The following is a 24,709-nucleotide window of genomic DNA, read 5'->3' as shown; positions in this document are numbered from 1 at the left end:
TGTGTTAACCTCGGTAGTGGAGCAGCGGTTACAGAGATGTGACCTGCAGATGTATGCTCAAGGTTACAGGCACCAGGTGCAGCAGTGGTTCCAGCCAAGCCAATAAGCTGTGGCAAATTTAGCATAGCAACGCAAATACTAACACGAGATTATCAGTATGTCTTAGTTTCCAGTGTTTCCTGATGGAGAGAAATCTGCAGCAGTGGATGCTGTGTTTTTACCTGTCAGGCTGAGGTGTGTGGTATTCCCATGATGAGGTGGTAGACGACTGTCAATGTGCAGCCACACACTTCTAAAAACAAAGACGAAATCAAATGAGACAGCAACAGATGAATGACAAAAATCACAAACAATATTTACACAGAAAGAAAATGGGCTGCTACTAAAGTTGAAGGACAAAACGAGAATAAATGGTTTGGGGGGGAAAAAACTTACATCAACATGCCACATACAAATCTTTGTGTAATAGGGATATTATTACAATACAGTAGATTATCCCCATTAAAAATATTATTGTGACCAATTTGGAATTAATCGGATAGAAACCAGTTGTTTAGGAGATCAAAGATCAAGTCTGATTTCACATGGGGCAAGAAACATTTTTTTGGTTTCTAGTTTGACATGCATTTGGTTGAGCTTCACAACATTAAAAAGAAATTGTTTTTTTTATCCTTCTCACCGTCATTTCAAAGAGAAAAATTACTGCAAAAAAACTGAAATAGCAGTCATCACATAGGCAAACAAGGTATCAACAAAGATAACCTGAAGTCAGCAGTATAATAAAATAGCATTTATTTGATGCAAACACTGCTTGAATAAACTGAGGACATTTTCACATCCGTTTACCACCGTATCCGTAAAGATGCGTTATGATTGACCATCTCTGTAACATGGAGAATTCGTGGCGTCCCCGAACGCCCTCACACAGGCAGGGAACACGCACACGGCTGGGGATGGATCAGTCTTTAAAGGGAGCCACTTTTCAAACTGGGAGATGTGAAGTTTAAAAACATGACTGTAGCCGACTTCGACATCAGGCAATGCAACGATGCCATTTTAGGTAGTATGAGTAATGGAATATGAAATATAAAATTGTTCACAGGCATTCAGAGTGAAATCTCACACAATTCATCTAGTTATTCTTTTAAGGTGTATGCACGTAAAAGTTCAATAATTAGCTAGCAGAGTGCACGCAGGGCTTCATTTCGGTAAACCAATCAAAAATCAAACATATGATAGAACTATTTTCATGGTGTTCTATAAGTACAAACCTTACAAACACTTTGGCTTTTGTTTTATACTTGAATATCACACATACAAGTACAGTCATTAGCTACACAGGTACAGTCGAGTTGCAGTCCATTGTCCGTGTCCTTGATCATACAATGACAGTCTGAATCTCCACCTCCTCGGGAGTGGTGATGACATATTCCTCCTGCTGCTGCAGCACTTCTATCCCCTCCTCCACTGCTTCCTCCGCGGTGACCATGGTAACTGTTCCGTCCGCCGTCTCCACGGTGCCCGTCGTGGCGAGCAGCGTGCCGTCACTGATGGCGGAGGCCAGCGTCATGGCCACCTGCTCCGTCAGGCTCTCGGGCGTGGCGATGGTGATGGTGTCCCCGCAGTCAGAGATGGACGGGCCCTCCTCGTCCACCTCCACGTTTCGCACAATGATCTGGTGGCTGCCCGTGCCGCCGGCGCCGCGAGACTGGCTGACGAGTCGCTGCACCACTTTCATGATGTGGTTTCCCATCTGGCAGGGAGATGTTCGATGTAAACAGTAGTAACACAGTTACTCATGAGATGACACAAATATCACTAACGATGATAAATAATCTATTTTTAATCCTTCACAGTAACAGTTAGACACTTCATGTGTTTGTTAACCCGAATTTATGAAAAGATTCTGCAATTCATTTATAGTGGAGTGTGTGTGTGTGTGTGTGTGTGTGTGTGTGTGTGTGTGTGTGTGTGTGTGTGTGTGTGTGTGTGTGCGTGCGCTTGTGTATACTGACCTCATTTTGGCCATCTTGAATGAGTGTAACTTCTTCTTCCTGCACTTCCTCGTCTGTTTGAGTCTAGAGAATGAGGAGCAGATCAAATGAATAAGAAAAGCAGCAAGACTTTGCACCACACACTGAAAAATATACAATAACAAACACAGCTATGGATGTTTTAGGAAAATGTTTCAGATTAGGACTCAACTCCAGTCCAGTTTTCAGTCAGTTATTCCTCTTTGAAAGAATACAGCGTGAGAAGCTTTGGTGTTAGTAATTGGTTGAGCCAAAAAAAACACATTCATCTTCACAGATATAAAATGAACACTCCTCCCGTTTTTGTTTTCACTGTGGATTTAAAAAAAAAAAAAAAACATTCCCTGAGATCGGTGGTAACACTGATTGGGGTGTGGACAGATGTACAACATGCTTCAAAGTTTGAACCCACAACCCCGACAGCAGTCCATCTGCAGTTTTGTCAGAGGTGTTTTTCCAACAGTATGAAACCACACCACACCAATCCGCAGAGGCCTCTCACCTTGATGATATACTCCTGTGTGTCTGCCACCACAGAGGAGAACTCCACCAGGACAGCATGAGGGTCCTCCGAGATGATGGCTGCTGTAGCGAGGCTGTCCACTGACGCCTGCTCCTCCGTTACCTCGACCTGCGACTCACTGGAATCGTCCTTCTGGCAGCCTCCTGGTGGAAATCAAAACCAGCTCACTTTAAAACACGGCAATATCACTCGCCGTAAGTACTGACAACCCAAGGGCTGACTCACTTTGGTTTTATTTTTGATTTTGATGTCAATCACACTGACCTTTTGCGCGCATGTGCCGATTGAGGGTCCCGTGCTCAGCAAAGCCACGTCCACACTTTGGGCATTTAAAAGGCTTCTCTCCGGTGTGATGGCGGATGTGTCGCACCAGAGAACCTTTCTCCCTGAAACCTCTCAGGCAGAATTGACACACATAGGGTTTGTCGTCACCGTGAGTCCGCTGGTGAACCTGCAAGGCATTCTGAGCGAGAAAAGGAGGCATGTAAGAGATTATATTCCTTTTATGTTTCTTAAAATGCACATTAGTGAAGCTGAAAACTCAATCTGCCACAAACATTTACATCTGCAAATAGCACTGGTACGTATCAATCAAATCACCTTGGTTTTGTATCCTTTGCTGCATCTGCCACAGTGGTAGGGTCTTTCATCCGAGTGGGCCCTCATGTGCTCACGTACATGCCCAACGGTTTTGTACAGCTTACCACACTCACCACACTTATATCTCCTCTCGCTGACATGAACTTCCATGTGTTTCTTCAGTAGGTAACCAGTCAGAAACTCTTTATGGCAGAGAGTGCACTTAAAGGGCTTATAACCTGCAAAAAGAGATCATATTAATATTTGGATCAACAAAAAGTGAGATGCTATAGTTTGTTTGTTTTTTATGTTAATTAAATATGAAAAGTTAGATGAAGTATTAGGTGTATCCAGTGCCAGTTTTGAACTTACCAAGATGGCCCTTGACATGAAAGCGAAAGTAGTTCAGTCCCTTGAATGAGCGATTACAGTGTGGACACGTGTGCAATTTTGATGTCCGACCACCTCCATCTTCTGTTTCCTGAAAAAGAAACAGAAGAGGAAAGGCTGCTAAAGGGAAAAAAGAAATCAATGTTATGCAAATAATTTACAACAGTGGATTATGACTGGGAACACCACAAAGACTAAATTAAAAAAAGCCTTAGTTGGCTACCTCTGTCTCCATCTCCACAAACTCTTCTTTAACGTGGATCTCTTCGATGTTCTCATCAACATCAGGACAGTCGGAAACCACTTTATCCATCTCCTCAGTTTCCTGTGTGGTCTCCTCGACCACCGTTTCTTCCGTCTCCAGTGCGATGCCAGAGTTGATGATCGCCTGGCAAATGAGGTTGTCGCCTGCGGCTGCAGCTGCGGCCAGGGCTTCCGCCTGGGACTGCTCGACCACCACCTGGACAGACGGAGAGCAACAGACAAAGAGAACAGTTTGTACATTCTTTTTGTCTATTTTGATTGGTAACAGCCTACACAGGACTTTAAATGTGCAACCCGTCTCCACTCACCTGTTGCTCCTGCGTTGTTCCATCCACTTCCATTGTGAAGTGGACCTGATGGAGGACCTCTTGGGAACCAGCCTCTACCACACTGACGACAGCAGTCTGCGCCTCCACTATCTCCTGCTCCTCTGGCTGCTGCTCCACAACCACCACCTCTTGCTCGCCAGTCACTGCGGTGTGATCAGCTTCCACACCTGCACAACGCGCGCGCACGCACACACACACACACACACACACACACACACACACACACCAGTCTTTGATTTAATGGACTGTCACTTCCTCAGGTGTTCTGAATCTACGTTTAATTGACGTAGACTCATTAATATGATAGAACTAATGTAAAGATTACACTTATCTTATTCCTGATTAGCGGGTAAAAAAACCTTTACAGTTTGTAAGTATTTCATCAACAGCTACAGTTTGTTTGCTTTAATAGAATAAGTTCATCAAGCTGCCCTCTTCAGGTCACAACTCCTGCATCATGAATCTGACCTTTTTGTATTCCATCTTTGCTGACCAGGATCTCCTTATACTGAACAAAGCGGATCTTTTCTGTGCATGGTGTGAGGGCCTTAAGGTGTCTGGTGAGGGCTCCGGACTCTCTGAAAGACTGGCCACAGAGGGTACAGCGATATGGCCGCTCGTCTGAGAGAGAACCGGAAGAAAGCAGCGTAATCAATATGTCGAACTTAAGAGGAGATCAATTCCAGACAAAAACTGTTTCAAGTTTCCAATCTGTACCCGTGTGACGACGGTTGTGGCGGATCAGCGAGCCTTTAGTACGAAAGGAGGTCCCACACAGGTCACATGAGAAGTTCTTCTGGTCACTGTGGGTTTTCATGTGAGTTCTCAAGATGTTGGTCTGTCGGAGGGAAGTAGAGTTCATGTGAGAGTCAACACTGGCAACATTTAGTGTAATAAATACCCCGTCTGCACCCACTTATGAAAACGATTTGTAACAATTAGAAAATCTCATGTTACTCATATCAAGTACAAATGTGAGAAAATGTATCATCTTTAAAATAAAGACACAGACACAACTGAAATGTGTGACTCACAGTTTTAAATGTCTTTTCACAAAGTTGGCAAATGTAACGTCCGTCTCGGTTGACTTTGTAAGGAGGCTTGTCACTGTCGGCATTGTCCGATATGGATTCTTCAGTCCCATCGGACTGGTCAGTGACTTTAAGTGAAGCGGTTTTCCTCCTGCGACCTCGACCCAACTGACCGCCGCCTTCATCTGTGTAGAAAACAGACATGATAACAGTTCAATCTGCATGCAGATCTAACAGTGTGGACTCGATCTGAATTGAATTAATCATCAACAAATATAATCTGCAGCCATTCTTTATCCTTCACTTCTGCTTTTGCCATTGTTACAGTCAAAATACTGAACATTTTCTAAATTTTCTGAAATGTATGAATACGATACTGATATGGTAGTATACTTAATATATTTTGGTTTTGGACAGGCGATTGTATGAAACAAGCAACTGACAATGTTGCTTACATTGTCAGTTGGAGAAAATTATAATGGCCACTTTTCACTACTGTCTGACATTTTAGGCTAGAAAAGCCTAACTGAATTGTTCCTCCTTTTTTCCCCCGGTTTGATTAAATTGTGTGATTATTTGATTGTCACAGCATTGCACAGACAATAAAATGCAGTCATGTCTTTATGATGACTTTTCATAAAATGTTAAAGAGAAGAGATAGGGCTTTATATACTTTCATATGGTCAGTTTATTAGGTACACCTAGCTAAACTACGACTCCTCCCACGGCGTTGCAATAAATCCCCCCTTCCCCATGGAGTCAATGTTCCGCTTTTGTTGAACCTGTGTGAGTCGATTCCACTTGAGGATCATCTTGGAAGCTGTAGTTGTTTGTGTTGCTGTTAAATTGTGTTGTATTATACAAAGAAGTTCTGTTATTTAGCCTAGCCTCCTAAGCAGATGAACAAAATAATAGGAACACCTCCCAACATAACAGCAATGCAGTTTAACGGCATCACAGAATACATTGACCAAATACATTGTTCATTTGATCGGCAACTTTAGATACAGTCTCAACAAGAACTGAACAACACATCCTTCCAGAATGACGGTTGTAACAGACCGCATTCGTTTAAACGGGTGATCGCACCAATATGACACATTCATGTAGATGCTCAGCCGTTAGCTGCAGTGTTGACCCACCGTTCGTGGTCTTCCCCGGTTCATCCGACGACTCGCCTTCGGCGGCTTTCACCTCAGCGGGAGCGGTGTCGTGAGCTGCGGTAACCTGGCGAAATGCAGAGGTCAACATTTGTTCCACCTCCGCTGCTCGCGGTGCTCCGAGGGGGTCGTGTGAACCGCCGCCTCGCGGCTCTTACCTGCTGGTCGTCGTCGTCGTCCCCCCGGCTGCCCTCCTCCCGCTTGCAGCTGTGCTGCAGCTTGTGCTGGATGAAAGCTTCCAGCGAGGAGAACTCGGTCTGACAGCGGCCACATCTGTGCACATCCTCGTCTGACGGGCACACAGACAGAACCCTTTCGGCATGACATTATACTTGGTACAGTGTCGGTGTTGTGAGCTACCAGCTGGCCGCTGGTCACTTTGAACGTGATCACCGACGCTTCGATTTGACTTCTGACGCCGCCGCCGCCGCCGCGACGAAGCCGACCAGCTAATGTGGCTAACGGCGGCTAGCTGCTAGCAACATTTCACGGTGGAAAGAGCGTTAGCCAGGCCCGGCGGCTGCAGCGGATGAACGTGCCAGAGTTGTTTTGAGGGGACTCACCTTCGTCTCCCAGTGTGGTGTGAATGGTGATAGTCTCGGTGCCGTTCTTCGATCGCTCCCGCTCTGTTTCTGCCGTATGATTATTTTCTACATTCATGTCGTTCGAGTTCTCCGTCCCTGTCGCAACGCCGCTGCACGGAGGGAAAACATGGCGGATTTACGACCCCGTAGTCATAACAACAATAGAGCGCCTGCGCGTGAGAGACGGAATCAAATAAACAGATTTTATTTAGGCTATTTTGTTTCAGTGTTTAATCATTATGCCTTTGACACGGTACAGCTTCCGCGTGTTACATTTAAAAACATTAAAAAAAAAATTAAAAAATAGATTTTGCTGGATTAAAGAAATTATCACCCTTATTTATTATTAATTATATCAAATAGATATATGGATATTCAGTTGCTCAATAGTTCACTCATGTCTTGGTCATACTTTTTAGATTTAAAAAACACACACACACACACACAAACACACACCCATAAGAAAGTGCTGTAGTTTTTCACTGATTCCCATCTTGTGTATTAATATACAAACTCCTCTTAATCAAAGAAAGAAAGAAAAGAGAGCGTTACTGGGATGATGTCATACCTGCCTTAAATTGAATGTTTTACTGATGTTATAATTTTTCTTGAATGTGAGTGAGATCATTAAGCAGACCATAAATATTAGTGTTTACACGTACATCTCTAGACATACTACATTTAAGCTAATAGGCTCATAAACTTGTAAAAAAAATCCTAACGTAGAGCTTATAAAATACAGAACGATGAAGAAATACAAGATGATCGAGGATGAGGAGAATCCGGGATTGGCTGTGTAGCTGTTCACGACACAAGAGTTAACAACAAACGCTTTACGGCAGCAAATATGGCTTCGCACTTCAGCGGTGTTCTGCAGTTGACGGACCTGGATGATTTTATCACCCCGTCTCAGGTAGCGACACTTGTTTTAACACGATGTAACATTGTACTTTTACCTCAGATAGTTAACGCCCTAGTACACTTCGCATTTAAAAACTGCTAGTGGCGGAAAAACGTACAGAAATAGCCATCGTGTCCATTAGCTGTTAGCTGTTCTTGTCGGTGTAACATCATGAGGACCCCCCCCCCCCCCCACTCACTGAAGCTTATTTGAATGTAGTTTTTTTTTTTTAAACATTTGGTTTTATTGTTACTGATAAGGTGATGCTGGTAACTGAACACTTAAACAAAACACAAGAACCAGTTAGCTTGCTGCTAATGTTAGCGATGATGTTACAAGAATACATAACATGTGGTTGGAAATGAATACCGTCGTTTTTAGTAGAAATAGACGAGTTGTGCTTTATCTTTAAAAGTATCTAAGTTCAAGATTGTAAAGTTGACTTGGTAACTACAATCCAGGTGCTTAGCCAGTTAATATCATTTAGCGTTTGACACTGATGGTGCATTTGCTTTTTGGTCGTTTCTGACCTGTCATGCAGATTGAAGAAACCTCCGTCTACTAATCTATTAAATTGCTTTTATTTTATTCTATATGCACTCATCCTTTTTTTTAGTTCATACTTAGTTCTGTCAGGTGTCTTTTAGTGTTTCTGCACGTTTCTTATTCATAAAATTCATTTATAAAACTGAGCACCAGCATTGTGTGTCTCTGTTTCTCTTTGTGTCGCAGGAATGTGTCAAACCTGTCAAAGTAGAGAAGAAACAAGGAAAATCTGTGGCCAAAATTCAAATAGAAGATGATGGAAGTTACATCCAAATCAACCAGGTGGGTGTTGAGGCCTAAATAAAACCTGTGTGACCTATTAGAATTAAAATATTTGTTTCAACATTTGCCTTTGATAAATTTGCTTTGTGTGTGTAGGACGGTGGGAAGAAGAAGCTGGAGAAAGCAAAGATCACACTGAACGACTGCTTGGCCTGCAGTGGCTGCATCACCTCAGCTGAGAGCGTCCTCATCACGCAGCAGAGCCACGAGGAGCTCTTCAAAGTGCTGCACAGCAACGAGGTACAGTTGGATACATGCGTTTGTTGCTTATTTTTTGTGTATCGCTTTTGCAGCCTTCGTAATATGAGCATGAACATTTTTTGAATCAGGCCAACGTGACTGAGCAGAAGGTCGTGGTGGTGTCAGTGTCACCGCAGTCCAGAGCCTCCCTCGCCGCACACTTTAACCTCAGCAGTAGTGAGGCAGGCAGGAGACTTACTTCTTTCTTCAAAGGCATTGGTGAGTTCAAATATTCCTTTTTAAATTCCACACTTCAAGGTAAAACTCAAAATGACAATAAGATCAGTTAATGTAGACAGACACAGTCACCCCTGAAGATTTCTTACTATCATTGTTATATTTTTGCAGGGGTTCATCATGTGTTTGACACAAGCTTTAGTCGGACCTTCAGCCTGCTGGAGAGTCAGAGAGAGTTTGTGGCGCGGTTACAGAAGAAAGAGCAGGACAGCAAAGCCCTGCCCATGCTGACATCTGCCTGTCCAGGTATAACAATAAGAACACTAAATATTATAAGGGATAACAAGCTTTTCTGCGTGTATTTTGTTTTCAATGTTTGAGCAAATACAGTACCACTATGTATGTGTGCGTTTTATGCAGGTTGGATATGCTATGCAGAGAAGACCCATGGGGAGTTCATTCTTCCATACATTAGTACCACGCGCTCCCCCCAGCAGATGATGGGTTCACTAGTTAAAGGCTATTTTGCAGAACAACAGGTTTGTATAGGAATCAAGAATGTAGTTTTTAGTATCTAAGCAAATGGAAAGGGTTCACCCCGGGTTAATCCAGGGCTGGCAGTTGACTACTATTAATATATGTAGATGTACAGATATATATAGATATATAGATATATATATGCAGAGAGAATAATGAGTTGCCATTGATGTGTATTGTGTGTGTCGTTAGGGCCTGAGTCCACAGCAGATCTATCATGTGGCGGTAATGCCCTGCTTTGACAAGAAACTCGAAGCCTCAAGGTCAGACTTCTACCTTAACGAAGCTGAGACCAGAGAAGTGGACTGTGTCATCACCTCTGGTACAGTGACTACTCATACAATGTTGTTTGTGTGTATGACAATGGAGTATTTCAGGGTTTTTAAAAAATATTTTCCTCTGCCTCAAACAGGAGAGGTTCAGAAAATGCTGGAGGAGAAAAACATGTCCCTTAATGATTTAGAACCCGCAAAACTGGATACAATGTGAGTTCTGTGGCATTATTTTCCCATTTTTAGCCTGTTGCTACTTTCAAAATAAGCCCTAGCATGAATTTTCTGATGAATGTGTAAACTCATTTTCATGCACTACATTTTCTCCTTTGCACAGGTTCAGCAGTGTTTGTGAGGATGAGTTCCTGAGCCATGCGGGCAGTGGTTCAGGGGGTTACCTCCATCATGTCTTCACCTATGCTGCCAAGCAGCTGTTTGGAGAGGACGTGAAGGAACTCACCTACAAGACCCTCAGGTGAATCGCTCTCAACAGCTCGAAGAAGAGCTATTAGTGGCTTGAAGCTTGTGTAAATGGAAATATTATTATGATTGTCCTACTGCCATTTCATAATGATATCATTATGAAAAGGCATTAGCATTGGCTGATTGGGGTGTATATCCTCTGCTGCAGGAATAAAGACTTCCAGGAAGTGACTCTTGAGAAGGATGGAGTGGTCCTGCTGTGCTTTGCTTCCACGTATGGCTTCCGCAACATCCAGAACCTAGTGCAGAAACTCAAGAGGGGCAAGTCGCATTATCACTTTGTGGAAGTTATGGCCTGTCCATCAGGTAAGGAGGAAATGCACAAGTCAGAATTTCCAAAAATGATGTCTTCTTTCTCTGGTATAGCATTAATTTGCCACACCAGATAAGTACCACCATGACACCATGGTTACTGGAAAGCACAGTAGGCAATAGAGTTTGCAAGGATATTAAAACCCAGCATGTTTCTCCAAACGTCATTCAGGCTGTCTAAATGGTGGTGGGCAGGTGAAGGCTTTGCCTGGTCAGAACCAAAAGGAGCATCTCCAGGAGGTTGAGGATCTCTACAAGGCAGAGCGCCCCCTGTCGCCAGAAGACGACACTCGTGTGGCTGAGCTGTATCAGTCCTGGCTCCTCAGTGTGGGGGAGGAGAGAGCCAAAGAGCTGCTGCACACACAGTACCACGCTGTGGAGAAGTTGACCAATGGACTCACTATGAAGTGGTGATGAGCGACTGCACAACCGTCCAAATACAACAGTTTAATGTAGCCAAAGTTGAATTCAAGCAGGTTTGATGTATGCCAGCAACCTTTTAGACCAATTTTCTCTGGCACTGTGGACAATCAGGGCAAAGATGATGGACTGGTTTATGTGTATGGTCTGATTATGTTCCCTTACGCAAATGATGGTCCTTTGAATTGCATAAATAGTAAATAACTCATTTGTGTGGCACCTGTTACACTTTGAAAATGTGAGCTGAATTAATACAAAGCAAAATATAATCATTATTGTTAATTTAACCTAATGATTATTCAAATATATATAAACATTATTTAATTGTAGCCATTTTTGTTTTGTAATATTTGAAATGTGAAGAATCTATCCAACAGAATATAAATTCATACTGATATGTTTTATTGAATAATCTTAACTCATGATGTACACTTCTACACAGCTATTCACATCATACTGTAGTCATGTACACTTCCCATTACCTTCTCTCTTCTTGTGCTGGAGTTCATAACATATCAGATACTGGTAAGAAAATCATTTTTAATTGTGCGTTTAAGTAAAAATAATTTTCTAGCTTTCAGCTGCAAAAGTAAGAAAGGTGACTGGAAAATATACACAGTATATCAAGTCAAAATGTTAAATGAGAAAGCAGTGGCAAGGTTACCAGACAGGAAATAAACGCATAAAATATATAAAGTAGATATCAAGGGGTTTAGGGATAAAGAAATAAAGCCTATTTTCCTTGAAAGCAATAAATACATAAAGCAAAATTAGTTTGTGGATAACAAACTGGGAGAAAATATTCAAGTTAATTTAGGCTGTAATATTTTGAAGGAAAAGGTTTCACTCTGGATTTCTGTGCAGGAATGGTTTAATAATGTCTACAACACTACACATGCCAACCAGCAGTTTTTACTGAAAAAAATCCAGGCTAAAGGCAACAAACACTACAGTCGACAGTGGTGTGTCTTGCCTTAGTCTTTCAAACTTTTCCTCCTTGATAGTTGAGAAAATCTGTCCCTTGTTCCAAGCTCTGAAACTGGATCTCAGGGTCTGAAAAGCCCCCACTCCAGACCCAGCATGCGTGGGGAGGAAGTCTCTCCTTGGCCTTCTTAAATTTGTCCTTCTCCCTTCGCAGGACCCTCAGCACCTCTATGGGGTCGGTCTCACCTGTGAACTTCTGCACTCCTTCCTCCCTGCAGTAAAGGAAGAGGATTAGAGAAATTAAGGACTGATACTAATTATATAGTGTGACACAAATTTGTGATGAGAAACCTTTATACCTGTGACACACACAGTGTGAAATTTTCTACCATGAGGGGTTTTCAAATTCACAAATAAAAAAAACATTATAGACGAGATAGATTCTGCTGAGAATTGTGTAGGCCAAATGATGAATTTATAAAAATAAAGAATATTAGTAAAAAGATGTGATTCTAAATCTTTTAAGATTAAAATTTGTATGTAAAATACTTTCATGCAAACCAGTAGTAATTAACATTGGTACAGATTTGGGGCACTTGAGTTGAATACTTTTTTACTCCACATTTGGATAACTCGCTATTAGTTACATTGTGGACATTCTTGATACAAAACATCATATAAATTGTGATTAATGTATAAATGTATCTTTCCCACAGCGTATAAATCAGTTAAAAGCCCTACAGGACGTAGTGTGGTTGAGGTTGTGCTGTTATTATTCCTTTTGGCTCATGAAGTTCAGTGACCTTGGGTAAATACTAAAGAGGAGGCCCACTTCGAACCTAAGCAGAGGTCTGACCAGCATGAATAAGTAAAAACGTGTGTGCAGGATCTCAACCAGCTACATTCACATGTCACTGCCATGTTACTCTATGATTATATAACACCGTCTATGGGGTCATTCTGCTACAAACTACACTGTACTTTGACTTCTGATACTATCGTTTTTATTTCTACTAACTTAAAACAAAATGTGTTTTATTGCTTTTTCCAAAGAAGATCATGCAAAAACTCTTTGTAAGATTGTACTTAACATGCAGAGCAGAATATATAACATTTAATGCTGACACAACAAGTAGACGAATGCTGCACTCATAGAATGCTTTTAAATTAAGGAAGAAATGAAAAGCACTCATAAGGAATTATGCATTATACACAACCAATCTAACGCCTTCCAAGCAAATATTGGAGGAGGAAACTTTCCAGGTCAGAATAAAACATGGATGTGAATCTTTACAGACAAAGAAACTACTTTGATACAATTTGCAGGAACATCACACATATTCAAAGATTTTTTTTTACTTTGGTGGCTCACTGCTTTGTTTCTAATTTCACCACTCAATGAAACAGTGGTTCACTTTGTACAAACACAATATATTACTAAATACATTGTAAAACTTTCATTTAGTAATATATTGTGTACATTCACAATATATTACTACATACATTCTAAAACTTTCATTTAGAGACCAACAAAAGTGTTTCTCATTTAAAGAATTCATGGCCATATATTCCTTAAGACTGTCACAACAACATCAGCCAACCACATGAAATGAAAATAAAACAATGACCAGAAAGTTTATAGCCATATCAGTAATAATAAAAAGATGAAATAAAAACTGTGTAGTGAATGTAGAAGGTCTATTTCCAGTGGCTTTGAAGAGGAGTAGCAGATATATTTCTTTAGTGCACTATTGACAACTTGCAGCGTTGTAAGAAATTGTTCAGAAACAGAAGGAGTGTGCGGTGCGTCACTCCTTGGGCACGCGGAAGCCATCTTTTTCTTTCCGTAGACTTCTCATGGTCTCAATCGGCTCCGTCTGCTTCACATGATCTTGAACTGACTTCTCTCTAAGTTAAAAATAAGACAGTAGAAGACGGTCAGGCAGCACTTAAAGTGTAGTTAGCTCTAGGGAAAACACAATCTTCTAAAATAACTAGTGAACGATCGAGTTGTACACACTTTACGCGCATGAAGGGGTTAAAGGTGAATTCCTCGGCCAAAGTGGAAGGAACAGTGGCTTCTCCATTGCTGCATTTCTCCTACAGAAATACACACACACAGACACACAAATACGTTAACTTTATCAGCCAGAGTGATTAATCATCTGATCAAGGAAATGATTGCTTAGATAGGACACATGTTGACTCAAATACCTTTGCCCATTCCAGCTTCTTCTGAATGACTTCATTGTCTGGTTCCACATGACGCGCAAATTTCAGATTGCTTACGGTGTACTCATGACCGCAGTAAACGCGCTGAAACATACACAAGAAAATATACACCATGGCTGGTCACTCTGTCGTACACCTCGAGTATATTTAAGTATTGCATTTTCGAACCCCCAATCATTTACTGTGAGAATGACGAATGTCTTCGGTGTTACATTTAGATTGTCACTAATTCCCCTTACACTGACATTTACAGATGGAGTTAACTGTTTATTTACTGTTTCAGGAGGCAGGCTTCCCAGAATTCCTATCAACGCTTTGTACATCTGCTCTGCTGTACCCTCGAAGAATTTACCACAGCCAGCCACAAACAGCGTGTCCCCTGCATTTAGAAAACAAACAAACAACGTGTCCTTAGGGCATCAAAGGTGACACATGACAGAGGGTTGGACTTGTTACAGCGGCTGCATAAATACTTTATAGATTAAAGGGTTTCATCAGATAGTAAACTGTCTCAGATATCACCCAGCTTTGACTTCATCTGATCTAAAAGATTAATGGGATTACACAGACCTGTGAAAACAGCTGATGGCTCGCTGCTGTTTTCCTTGGTCACATAGTAGCAGATGTGACCAGTTGTGTGACACGGTGTAAACAGGCATTTAACGCCGAGTGATCCAAGCTAAGGGAAGATCGACACCAGTTAAGGAAAACATCAGTCATCTGATGGGCTTGTCTATATGGATCATAGCATACATGACTTGACGGTCTTACTTTGAAACTGTGGGAGTGAGAAACTTTCTTTGTAATAGCATCCACTCGGTCATCTCCTCCGTAGACCTTCAGCCCTGGAAATAGCTTCACCATCTTCTCATTTCCACTGGCATGATCCCTGAGAAGAGAAAAGGGATGAATTAATGTATTGGTTCAGCAGAAAAGTTTCAAGCAGGTTTCTGAACATATTGGCATTTTGGAAGGTTAGCGCAAGAGTTGGCAGGGTTGTGATTATGAATGCAGTGGCCAGCGTAAACCTTTGTATTTGTCAAATAAAACCCAGCTTAACATGTGGCCTACCAGTGGTGATGAGTGGTCAGAATTGTTGTGAGTTTCACGCCATGTTTTCGAACAGCCTCCACAACCTGTCGAAAGACCAAACACATTGAAATGAAATTGAGCTAAATTTTTAGAGTTCAAATAATACACTATTATTTTTAGCGGCATATTGATATGACAGTGGGCCGAGTTAGGCAAGTTAAATCTACAATAATTCCTCAAAGCGTTGGTCATAGTGTAACAGTAATGCACTTAATTAACCAACACAATGCATAACCAAAAAACGTTTTTTTCATCAGGTGATTTGATCCACTGTCAGTTTATCGATAGATTTGACTGCTTGATTATTTTTGTATAACACAATATATATTCATATCATGATGTCAAAATACATAATTATTAGAGCCCGACTGATATATCGGCCGATAGTATCCTTTCACAGACATATCGGTATCGGCTGATATTTTAAGAGCCCGACCGATATTATCAGCCAACTGATTCGAGCCTTTAAATGTGCATTTACGTTTACATTTTATGTCAAATAAATGTTTGTTATAAGTTCTATGTATTTGGTTGTATTTGCATTCTCAGTTTATAGTTATTTATGATAAAGTTCATGGTTAAACTAAAATATCAAGCCCGAATAATATGTTATAAATCATTGACAGATTTAAAATATATATATATATATATATATATATATATATATATTGGCCGATTCATTGGTATTGGTAATCTTGTACTCCCAAATATCGATATCGGCCCCAAAAATCCCTATCGGTCGGGCTCAAATTATTATAGAGGTTATAATAATAATAATAATAATAATAAATTTCATTTATAGAGCAATTTCCATTGCTAAAAGCAATCTCAAAGTCCACATTGCCCTTCCCTAACAAATCATAAAAGTTCACGTAGGTTCATCACGTTTTGTACGTAAAATATTGATGTGAAAATGAATTAGTAGCTGTGTCTGTCAAACAAATATAAGGTGGCGTGTGGTGTGGAGCATAATGAAATGGACAAATTACAAGAAACAAAAAAAAACTGGACACACTGTACTTGAGTAAATATGACAGATGCACAGTCACATGTCCCACAGGGACCGACGAGGACAATGAGCAAGTGGAGTACGGACCTTTATCGGCTCCACGGGGTCAACGACAGCCGCCTCCCTGGTGTCCACGTCGATCAGCAGGTACATGTAGTTGTCGCTGAGAGCCGGGAGGAGTTCCACCCTCATGTTTGCTTGTTCCACCACGGACGACTTCCTCACCGCGCCGTGGAGCAGAGCAGCCGCCTGGGCCCGGACGTCCACAGGTGCTACACCGGCCAAGTGTCCGTGGGGGGACAAACACCACACGTCAGACGTCACACGGAGAAGACACACTCCGGTCCTACTCAACTCTCTGTGTCCCCGCAGGACGTGTGGTTTAAAGAGACACGCGGGCCTAACAATAACGTTTATTCACACGATAAACAACGTTAGCTTCAATGCTATCTGCAGTAAAAAAAAACAACTAAAAAAACCTGTTCTGTCAGGACGGTGACAGGCGTGGTTATGTAAGATGGTTATTGACACGGGCCAGCTGTGGTGGTCTCACGGCATCCTTGTCGAGACACGACGAAACGGTACAACACGTTAGCGACCACGTAAATACTTCACATTCACACACAGGCTAACTAACATGCTGGATGTGTGCATGCTAATGGGAGATGTAGCGTACGTACCTAGTTTGAAAGCGGTGGCAGCTCCTATCAGAGTGCAGGCACCCCGTGCCAAGGACTTGAATAACATAACAGTGTTAGCAGCCGGATCACATTCGGACAAACCAGAAAAGTTTGGTTCTTGACTCAGTTCCGCCTTCGCCGCTCTTCTGCGCCGACGCCCCAGGCTCAACCAATCAAATCCGGTGGAGTCGATCGTCAATCATTACGTAACACATTTTATTACTTTTATAAAAAAAAAGGTTATTTGCAAAGTTTTGAACAACGAATTCATATCAATGCATTGTGTTTTTTATATGTCACATCTTTAGCCGCATTTAACTGCCCAAAAACATCGACAGTGTCAATGTGATGTGACTTTTTCGCTTAACTTGCATGTCCCTTCTGTGTTGCCGTAGGTCAATAATCTATCAGGTTCCTGAGGTGTCGGTCAAAGTTTCATTAGACTGGTGCTCACTGCCTCAGAGCGGCTGAAACCTGCACATTTCCTCCGCGATGACAGCACAGAACATATCCCGGTTTTGGGAGTGGGGGAGGAAGATTATTTGTGTCGGGAGAAACTATGCCGATCACGCCAAAGAGTTGAAAAACGCGATCCCCACGGAGCCCGTCCTGTTCCTGAAGCCTCCCTCTGCGTATGTCAGAGAGGGCTCCCCGATCCTGGTGCCCGTGTACACCAGCAACCTGCACCATGAGGTGGAGCTAGGCGTGGTGATCGGGAAGGGGGGCACGGCCATCCCGCAGTCCGCCGCCATGGAGCACGTAGCCGGCTACGCTCTGTGCCTGGACATGACGGCGCGGGACATCCAGGACGAGTGCAAGTCCAAGGGTCTGCCCTGGACCCTGGCCAAGGCTTTCAACACCTCCTGCCCCGTCAGCGAGTTCATCCCCAAGGAGAGCATCCCTGACCCGGGCAACGTCAAGCTGTGGCTGAAGGTGAACGACCGGCTGCGGCAGAGCGGCTGCACCTCCCAGATGATCTTCTCCATCCCGTACCTCATCAGCTACATCAGCGACTTCATCACCCTGGAGGCGGGGGACCTCATCTTGACCGGGACCCCCAAAGGAGTCTCCGCCGTGCAGGAGCACGACGAGCTGCAGGCCGGGATCGAGGACGTGGTGACCATGAGCTTCAGAGTGGACAGACCAGAACAGTAGTGAGAACTAAAAGACTCAGACTCATGAGAGGAGAAGTGATTTTACTGCAAACCCGAACCTCGATTCTTCCAGTATCTGTGTGTACCAGCAGGTGGCAGTGCTGTGCCACCATAGAGATGTTTCTGATGAACTCAGTGCTGCCTTGTACAGTGTTGATCACTCAAGCATAGCAACATGCCTCATGATGTGATGAGGATGCTGGGTTGAACTGTATAGTGCGGTATCCTTTTACTACATGAAAATCCTCCATCACACGGTGACACTGACAGTGTGTTTGTTTCGGATCAGTTTTCAGAACTTCAAATAAAAGATGGAATCACATGTTGTTATTACTACATTACAGTGTATGTTGTTTTTGACAGTTTAACCATTTGATATGCTGTGTATGCTGCGTTAGATAGAGTGGTGGAAGAAGTGCAGAGGTTGCAGCTGGTAAATGTGGGAATAATTTATACTTTACCATACACTGAAAAAAGAAAATTGTTTTCCAGCTTTAAAAAAAATGTTTTGTTTACTACTTAACTTGTTAACTTTAAGTTGAACAAACTTTATTCATGTGTGTTACCAATTTAAGTATTTTTTTAAGTTGGTAAACATTTTTCAAACATAATTTATTGCTTGATTTTATATATATATATATATATAAATATATTTAAGCAAGTAACCGAGTAAAAAGTACAACATTTCTCTCTGACATGAAGAGTAGTAGTATAAAATAATATAAAATGGAAATAAATTTCTGAAGCACAAATACCTCAAAATTTTAAATTAAGTAAAAACTTAGGTAAATGTGTTTAGTTACACTGGACAACTTGTTGAATATGTTCCTGTGAAATGTGGTTGAAAAGTTATTCTTTGTAACGTTCCACCAGTGCAGATCACATTCTTGCCAAAAGCAATAGGGCCGACAAGTTGAGAAAAAATTTATATATATTACACTATACTAATAATTCTACAATGAGTCATACACAAAACATAGCATAATGACAAAAGAGGTAGAGTAAAGTCATCATGATTAGAATGGTAATGATACAAATATAATGCTTACACTGTAAGCATTACTGAACTTTTTTTTCCTAGTTTATATATTTTTGATAAAAAAAAACCTTGCCACACCAGAGGGTATTCTCTGCGCTCAATTTAACAGCCCCATCTGACTTTATTTGGTGAATCCTTCAGAAGATTAGAAGTTATACAGTTGATCCCAGATGAGTTTGAGTTGAGATAAAAGGTCATGGTGGTGAGGGAGCTTACAGGATTGGTGGTTTGGCACTTGCCACCTGTGGTTCCTGTTTTATTCGGAACACATTATGCTGCTCGTTGGATTAGCCGAGCTGCGTTTCTCTTCAGATAGTTTGATGGGGGGTCAGACTCAAACTCCAGGCGAACAACCAATATTTGTATAACTGGAACACGGTGAAACGCTTCAGCCTGTCAGTATCCACTATGTCATGGGTTATTCGGATCATCTTTAACAATCTAAACGGCAAGAAAGAAAATGTTGTAACTTGTGGAAATTTGGTTCATCTAGTATAATTTGGATGTACATTCACCACGACCACGTTTTTCCTGGCCTGTTTAACATCTGTTCTGGGTTCAATTACAATTCTCCCACAGGCTTCCTTGTTTTTTAAGATCAATCAGAGCCTCCGTCAACCTGTCCCAGGCCGGCCTGCAGTAATCTGAGTCTGTGTACATCATCCACACCTGTAGGGCACGTTATCTCCGAGACTCATTCTACCCAGACCCTGGCCCTCAGGGGACTCCGGGTTCTATGTGTCCATCATTAGAACAGTTATGACAGATTCAATTAGATCTGGGATCTGGGAAACGTAGTCGTGACCTTTTTCCCCCCTCCACCATATTAGAACAGTGTTAAAGCAGCGCACGGCGCAGCATGTGCTCACAGGTGTTGTCTTTTATGTGATATGAATCATACTATTCATTGTCCCCGTGTGACTGAAGGTATTACACCCTTACAGATTTGAACAATGGCTTCAAAGCTTGAGCTCAGCTCTGGTTTAGCATTCACCACGTGAAGCGGTATGTTGTCATTGAGCCTTAGAAGGTGCATTTGACGCTCTCAAGGCAGAGGGGATTACGTGGAGACGGCAGTCCTGCGATCTGACACACACACACACACACACACACACATGCATGCACGCAATGATGTCATTCATGACATGAAATCCAGCCAGGTGGTAACTGAACCCAACAGTGGATGGGAAAAAGTCGAATTTCTACCACACCCTAAGTCATATTTAGAAATAAGAAATAATGGACATGTTTTCCATGTTGCAGTCTAATGTTGCAGCTCTGATATTCCCATCAGCAACAGTTGTACTTTGTGTTTAATTCTCATGGAATGAACTAATGTTAGAATGCTAACATGATGAACTTAACACCTGCTTGTACATTGTTCGCTGCTCTCTGACAGGTGTCGACTGTGAGGCCTCCAAAGCCTCTGGAGATTGACATGATGCAAGAAAATGAAAATACTATAAGGAAGAAGAACAGATAAAAAAGGTAGTATAGAGACAAGCTGAGAGACTATGAGGCTTGTTTTACACCAACTGTCACGTGTCATATTGCCACAGATGTGTTGAAACACCTGTTAGTAGCCATCAGTCCATCGGTAGCTTTATTGTGGAGGAATCTATCGTGCAAGGGGTGATTGGGTCAAATCTCTAATGTTCAGAGGGAAAATAACTTTGAGCGTGAATACAGGCTTGAACGTGCATGTGACCATGTTTCATACGGATTCGGAAAGGGAAGCTCAATCGTGTAGCCGGTAAGTCAAGCTAAATGTTTAGACGACATGCATTTCAATTCAAAATAACTCAGAAGAAACACAAACACAGCCTTATTTTTGATATAAAATGCATACATTTTTGCACCATCTCCGGACACTTATAAAGTGTCCTCATCTCCAGCTTCTCAACTATTATTTTCTTTCCTTTGATTGTTTTATTTCTATTTTCCAAACTCTGTGAAGTGGCCTTGGTTACATTGAAAGGCACGATATAAATCATAGTTATTATTATTATTATTATTAATATTATTATTATGTGGTGTCCAATAACCAGAAGGTCAATGGTTCGATCCCTGGCTCTTCCAGTCTGCATTCCGGAGTGTCGTCGGGCAAAACACTTAAAATTGCCCCTGATAAGTACATTATAAATACAGTCCATCATTATTTCAAATGCAGCCATCTAGTATCCTTAGATGCAATATTAATATTTTGCCCCATTTTCAAGGTTTTCCTTTGTTCTAATCTGTACTTTTTCTGTTTCTTTTTTTTCTGTTAAGTACATCTGTGTGTGATAATGCGCTATAGAAATAAATATTTATAGTGTGTGTGTGTGTGTGTGTGTGTGTGTATGTGTGTGTTCAGAAAATGGTCATTTGGGATGCCTCACTCTGCGTGCTCCACTGTACAATATGTCATGAGGCGGTGCTGTGGTGTAGCCACGCCTGGTGAAAAAAACCCACCATTACATGCAAGCATTGGAGGGACTGAGTCAGAGTGGATGCATATGACATATCACATCAATAAGACATGCACCACATGGCCAGGAAACTGATCTTTTAATTCAAATCATTGGAAAGCCAGAGGAGCTACTGCATGTGTCTGCACTGGATAAGCCTCTTCTTCTTCTCATGTGTCCCAAAATTGTTGACGTGTTTTGACTGGTTCTCCTGCATTCAAACAAATACAATGCGTTCACTGATTCGGTGTCTACCTCTGAATGAATAGGTGAGTGTTTCGGGGATTTATGAAGCCAAACAGCAAATCATAATTTTGTGATTTATTTTAACAGGACAAACTATGGAGCTGTAATTCTTTGTCGTAGAATGACGAATGGGGTCTTTGGCAAATGAAAAGAAGCCATGCATGAAGGCCAGGTGTGAGCCTCTTTCATTCAGAGAGATTGACTGCACGTAGTGGGTTAACTTTTTGTTTCAAGATGCAGGTGGAAAGCAAAGTGTGTACGGTACCTTGGAGCATAATGCAGGCTTAACAACTAAACACAGCATTTGATCAGAGCATCCTTCCACCACATGTGTTTTAATTTCTTTAATCCAAATAAAAAATGCACTTCCAAAAGGTTCCAGAAGAGTTGTACTTTCATTTTAAGGATGCAGATTTATTCCTCGTGTGTGAGAGAGGTTTCCATCCGTTTGGCAGCGGTGTCTCCGTTAATACCTCATCAACCAAGCGTCAGCTTTCTGTCTCACAGAAATATGTGCTGAAATGTGTCCAGGAAAACAATGTTGTAAAATCCTATTGTAAAATATGTTAATCCCAAATCCTTGAAAAGTTGCCTGGTTCACGTTGAACCACTGTGATCATTTGAAAAAACTCTCAACCCCCAAATTACTCTCTCATCAATTAAAGCCGGAGTCACAGTTTAACAGGATAATGGGAGGCCCAAACCGCAGAGGAGAGAGAAAATCCCAGAGCATCTCTCGCTTGAATCGAAGGAGACTTGCGGTACGGGTGGAAAATGTGCGGAGTCCTCAGTATGAACGGTCTTCGTTTGTGGCTGCTCAATGGGAAACCACTTTTACACTCTAATCCTACGTACTTGTATCTGCTGTGTAGAAATCAACCCCCCCTTTTCCTTCAGCGCAGCCCTCAGAGTGGCTCATCCTTCCCTCAGAGTGTTTGTAATTAGTCTGACATGTGCCCATTATTCCCAAATAAGAATCCTCACACAGAATACACATCCCTCATCACACCTGATCTCCAATGGTTACAGTGGCTTGTAACTCAATCCAATTTTTTTTTACACATGCAAACAAATCCATAATGGTAACTGGTGGCAAGTATTAAATTGTGGGCTCAAGTCCTTGGAAGCTACTTGTCAACCAGAGCTGGAAAAAAAAAATCACTGTCCCCGCATGTGAACAGAAGATTTGGAGTAAGGGACCTGTAATTTATTTCCCTTTGCGTTTTGAGCAATTCCACCAAGAATATCCCCACAATTTTTCTTACATTTTGAGAAATGTTGCTAAAAAGAACATTCAGAGTGTTGCTAAATTGTTTTATTTTGAAATATGACAATGGACTGGAGTTGAATCCCATCATAAACTGGTAATGACAATATAAAAGTCAGTCACACACTCCTTTTTTAGTTACATTTTAAAGTCTTGGAACTGTGACACCCCTGTACTAAATTGTAAATTTTGTAAATTACTGTACACCAAAAAAAGAAAAGAAAATCGACGACAGAATCATAAAACATGACTAAATGCTGGTGGTGGCTACAGATTCCTGTGGCCACCACAAGTGGAGGCTGGCTGTTCATGAGCTCATGTGTGCAAACACAGACCAGAGCCCATATTGTCAGGCTTGTTTGCTTAGATCACAGAGTTGGATGGAGCAATAATTTAGTAAATGTGCAGCAGCTCTTCACGTTCCACATTTAGGGCCATGTATTATCAATCATCCCTCCGCTTTTTTTTTTCTTGCCTGTTCTTTCATTCACCTCAGGGGGACTTCTCACATCATTACCAGTGTTCAGTGACAACTGTAGATTGTGCTGAATGTCCTGCTGATTTCATGAAAATGAATAAACGGGCCAGTCCTGCAAACAGTTTTGCCAGCTGTTGGGCTTGCACAGTCAAAAGGCAGCTATCGGTATGACTGGTTATAAAAAGTAATAAAAGTTGGCACGGGTGAAGTAAGCCAAGCACGTTTAAATCTTAGTGAGGCCCACTTAAAACTAATGCCAGACATATAAAAAAGAAGGGGGGATATGACTTCAGTACTGACTGGAATTAGAAGAGGGAAGATGAATGGAGAGCTCCAGAGCAGTGGGTGTGTTTGCACGCAAACTAGCACAAATAAAGACACCAGCACGCTCATGCAAGCAACATACTATTTTTACACTTGCAGACCACTTCAATTTCCATAAACAAAGCTCAGTCTTAATCGATTGGATTGAAATTTTTTGGTTTAATCACTGGTTGCAAGCACTGGTCAGGCATATTTCCATGCATTGTTACACGAACATCTGCAATTCAGCCAGTGCATATTTCAGTTCTTAAGTGGGTTCCTTTTTTTGGTTGTTCCATCCGAGTTGATGGGATGTTTTCTTTTTTCCGCATATTGTACCATGAAAGAGAGGAGCTCTGCTGCTGATTCTGAGCCGGGAGAGGAAAGAGGGGGCTTTCTGGGTGAGCTGACATCTCCCATAATTAAAGGCCACGGCGCACGCAGACCTCAGACTGTACATGTGGCCTCACTGTGTGGAGGTGGCAAGAGGAAAAGAAGCGGTCCGAGAGAAACTGAGGAGAGGAAGGAAAGAGTGAGATTTCTCCGATGTGATGAAAAAAGTTACCGCTTGGGAGGGAGCTAAACTTAAAGAGGAACTACACACAAATATTTGTTGTGGGTGTACACACACTCACATTCTAAGGGTGTGTCTATTTTGATGCAGGCACTTTTTTTCAACAAAATTCCTTCTGTGTGTAAAACGCATGTTTTTCTACTCAAACATGCAATTTAGGGTAGGATTCACGGGGTATTGGCCGAAAGGGAACATAAT

At 41.8% G+C, this 24,709-nt stretch overlaps 4 protein-coding genes across 4 annotated transcripts; 2 read left to right on the top strand and 2 right to left on the bottom strand.

Annotated features, from left to right (window-relative positions):
* Positions 1 to 775: 775 nt before the first annotated feature.
* e4f1 (E4F transcription factor 1) lies at positions 776 to 7,037 on the bottom strand. The gene is made up of 14 exons (XM_035615409.2): positions 6,873 to 7,037; positions 6,468 to 6,598; positions 6,292 to 6,376; positions 5,153 to 5,334; positions 4,836 to 4,956; positions 4,587 to 4,739; positions 4,098 to 4,285; positions 3,749 to 3,985; positions 3,508 to 3,616; positions 3,157 to 3,374; positions 2,821 to 3,019; positions 2,536 to 2,699; positions 2,016 to 2,078; positions 776 to 1,753 (listed from the first exon to the last, which is right to left on the bottom strand). Exons 1-14 carry the CDS (start codon positions 6,967 to 6,969, stop codon positions 1,379 to 1,381), a joined length of 2,322 nt encoding a protein of 773 aa, XP_035471302.2. The 5' UTR covers positions 6,970 to 7,037; the 3' UTR covers positions 776 to 1,378.
* Positions 7,038 to 7,651: 614 nt separating this feature from the next.
* Positions 7,652 to 12,727, top strand: narfl (nuclear prelamin A recognition factor-like). The gene is made up of 11 exons (XM_035615428.2): positions 7,652 to 7,806; positions 8,527 to 8,622; positions 8,719 to 8,862; positions 8,952 to 9,081; positions 9,211 to 9,345; positions 9,460 to 9,578; positions 9,769 to 9,898; positions 9,989 to 10,061; positions 10,186 to 10,323; positions 10,480 to 10,637; positions 10,816 to 12,727. The coding sequence occupies exons 1-11, from the start codon at positions 7,741 to 7,743 to the stop codon at positions 11,055 to 11,057; spliced, it is 1,431 nt and encodes a 476-aa protein (XP_035471321.1). The 5' UTR covers positions 7,652 to 7,740; the 3' UTR covers positions 11,058 to 12,727.
* On the bottom strand, positions 11,917 to 17,161 carry hagh (hydroxyacylglutathione hydrolase). Its single transcript, XM_047328164.1, is given in 10 exon segments — positions 11,917 to 12,147; positions 12,150 to 12,259; positions 14,008 to 14,087; positions 14,202 to 14,303; positions 14,495 to 14,598; positions 14,790 to 14,898; positions 14,991 to 15,108; positions 15,291 to 15,355; positions 16,408 to 16,592; positions 17,001 to 17,161. Coding segments are annotated over 10 exon segments (978 nt in total). The 5' UTR covers positions 17,068 to 17,161; the 3' UTR covers positions 11,917 to 12,109.
* A 234-nt stretch (positions 17,162 to 17,395) lies between these two features.
* fahd1 (fumarylacetoacetate hydrolase domain containing 1) lies at positions 17,396 to 18,492 on the top strand. Its single transcript, XM_035615451.1, has one exon. The coding sequence runs from the start codon at positions 17,493 to 17,495 to the stop codon at positions 18,153 to 18,155; it is 663 nt and encodes a 220-aa protein (XP_035471344.1). The 5' UTR covers positions 17,396 to 17,492; the 3' UTR covers positions 18,156 to 18,492.
* Positions 18,493 to 24,709: the final 6,217 nt, after the last annotated feature.

The sequence above is a fragment of the Scophthalmus maximus genome, chromosome 17 (genome assembly GCF_022379125.1).
Source record: "Scophthalmus maximus strain ysfricsl-2021 chromosome 17, ASM2237912v1, whole genome shotgun sequence".
NCBI lineage: Eukaryota > Metazoa > Chordata > Actinopteri > Pleuronectiformes > Scophthalmidae > Scophthalmus > Scophthalmus maximus.
The sequence above is the reverse complement of the archived record's forward strand: the minus strand, read 5'-3'. Positions and strand labels throughout refer to the sequence as shown.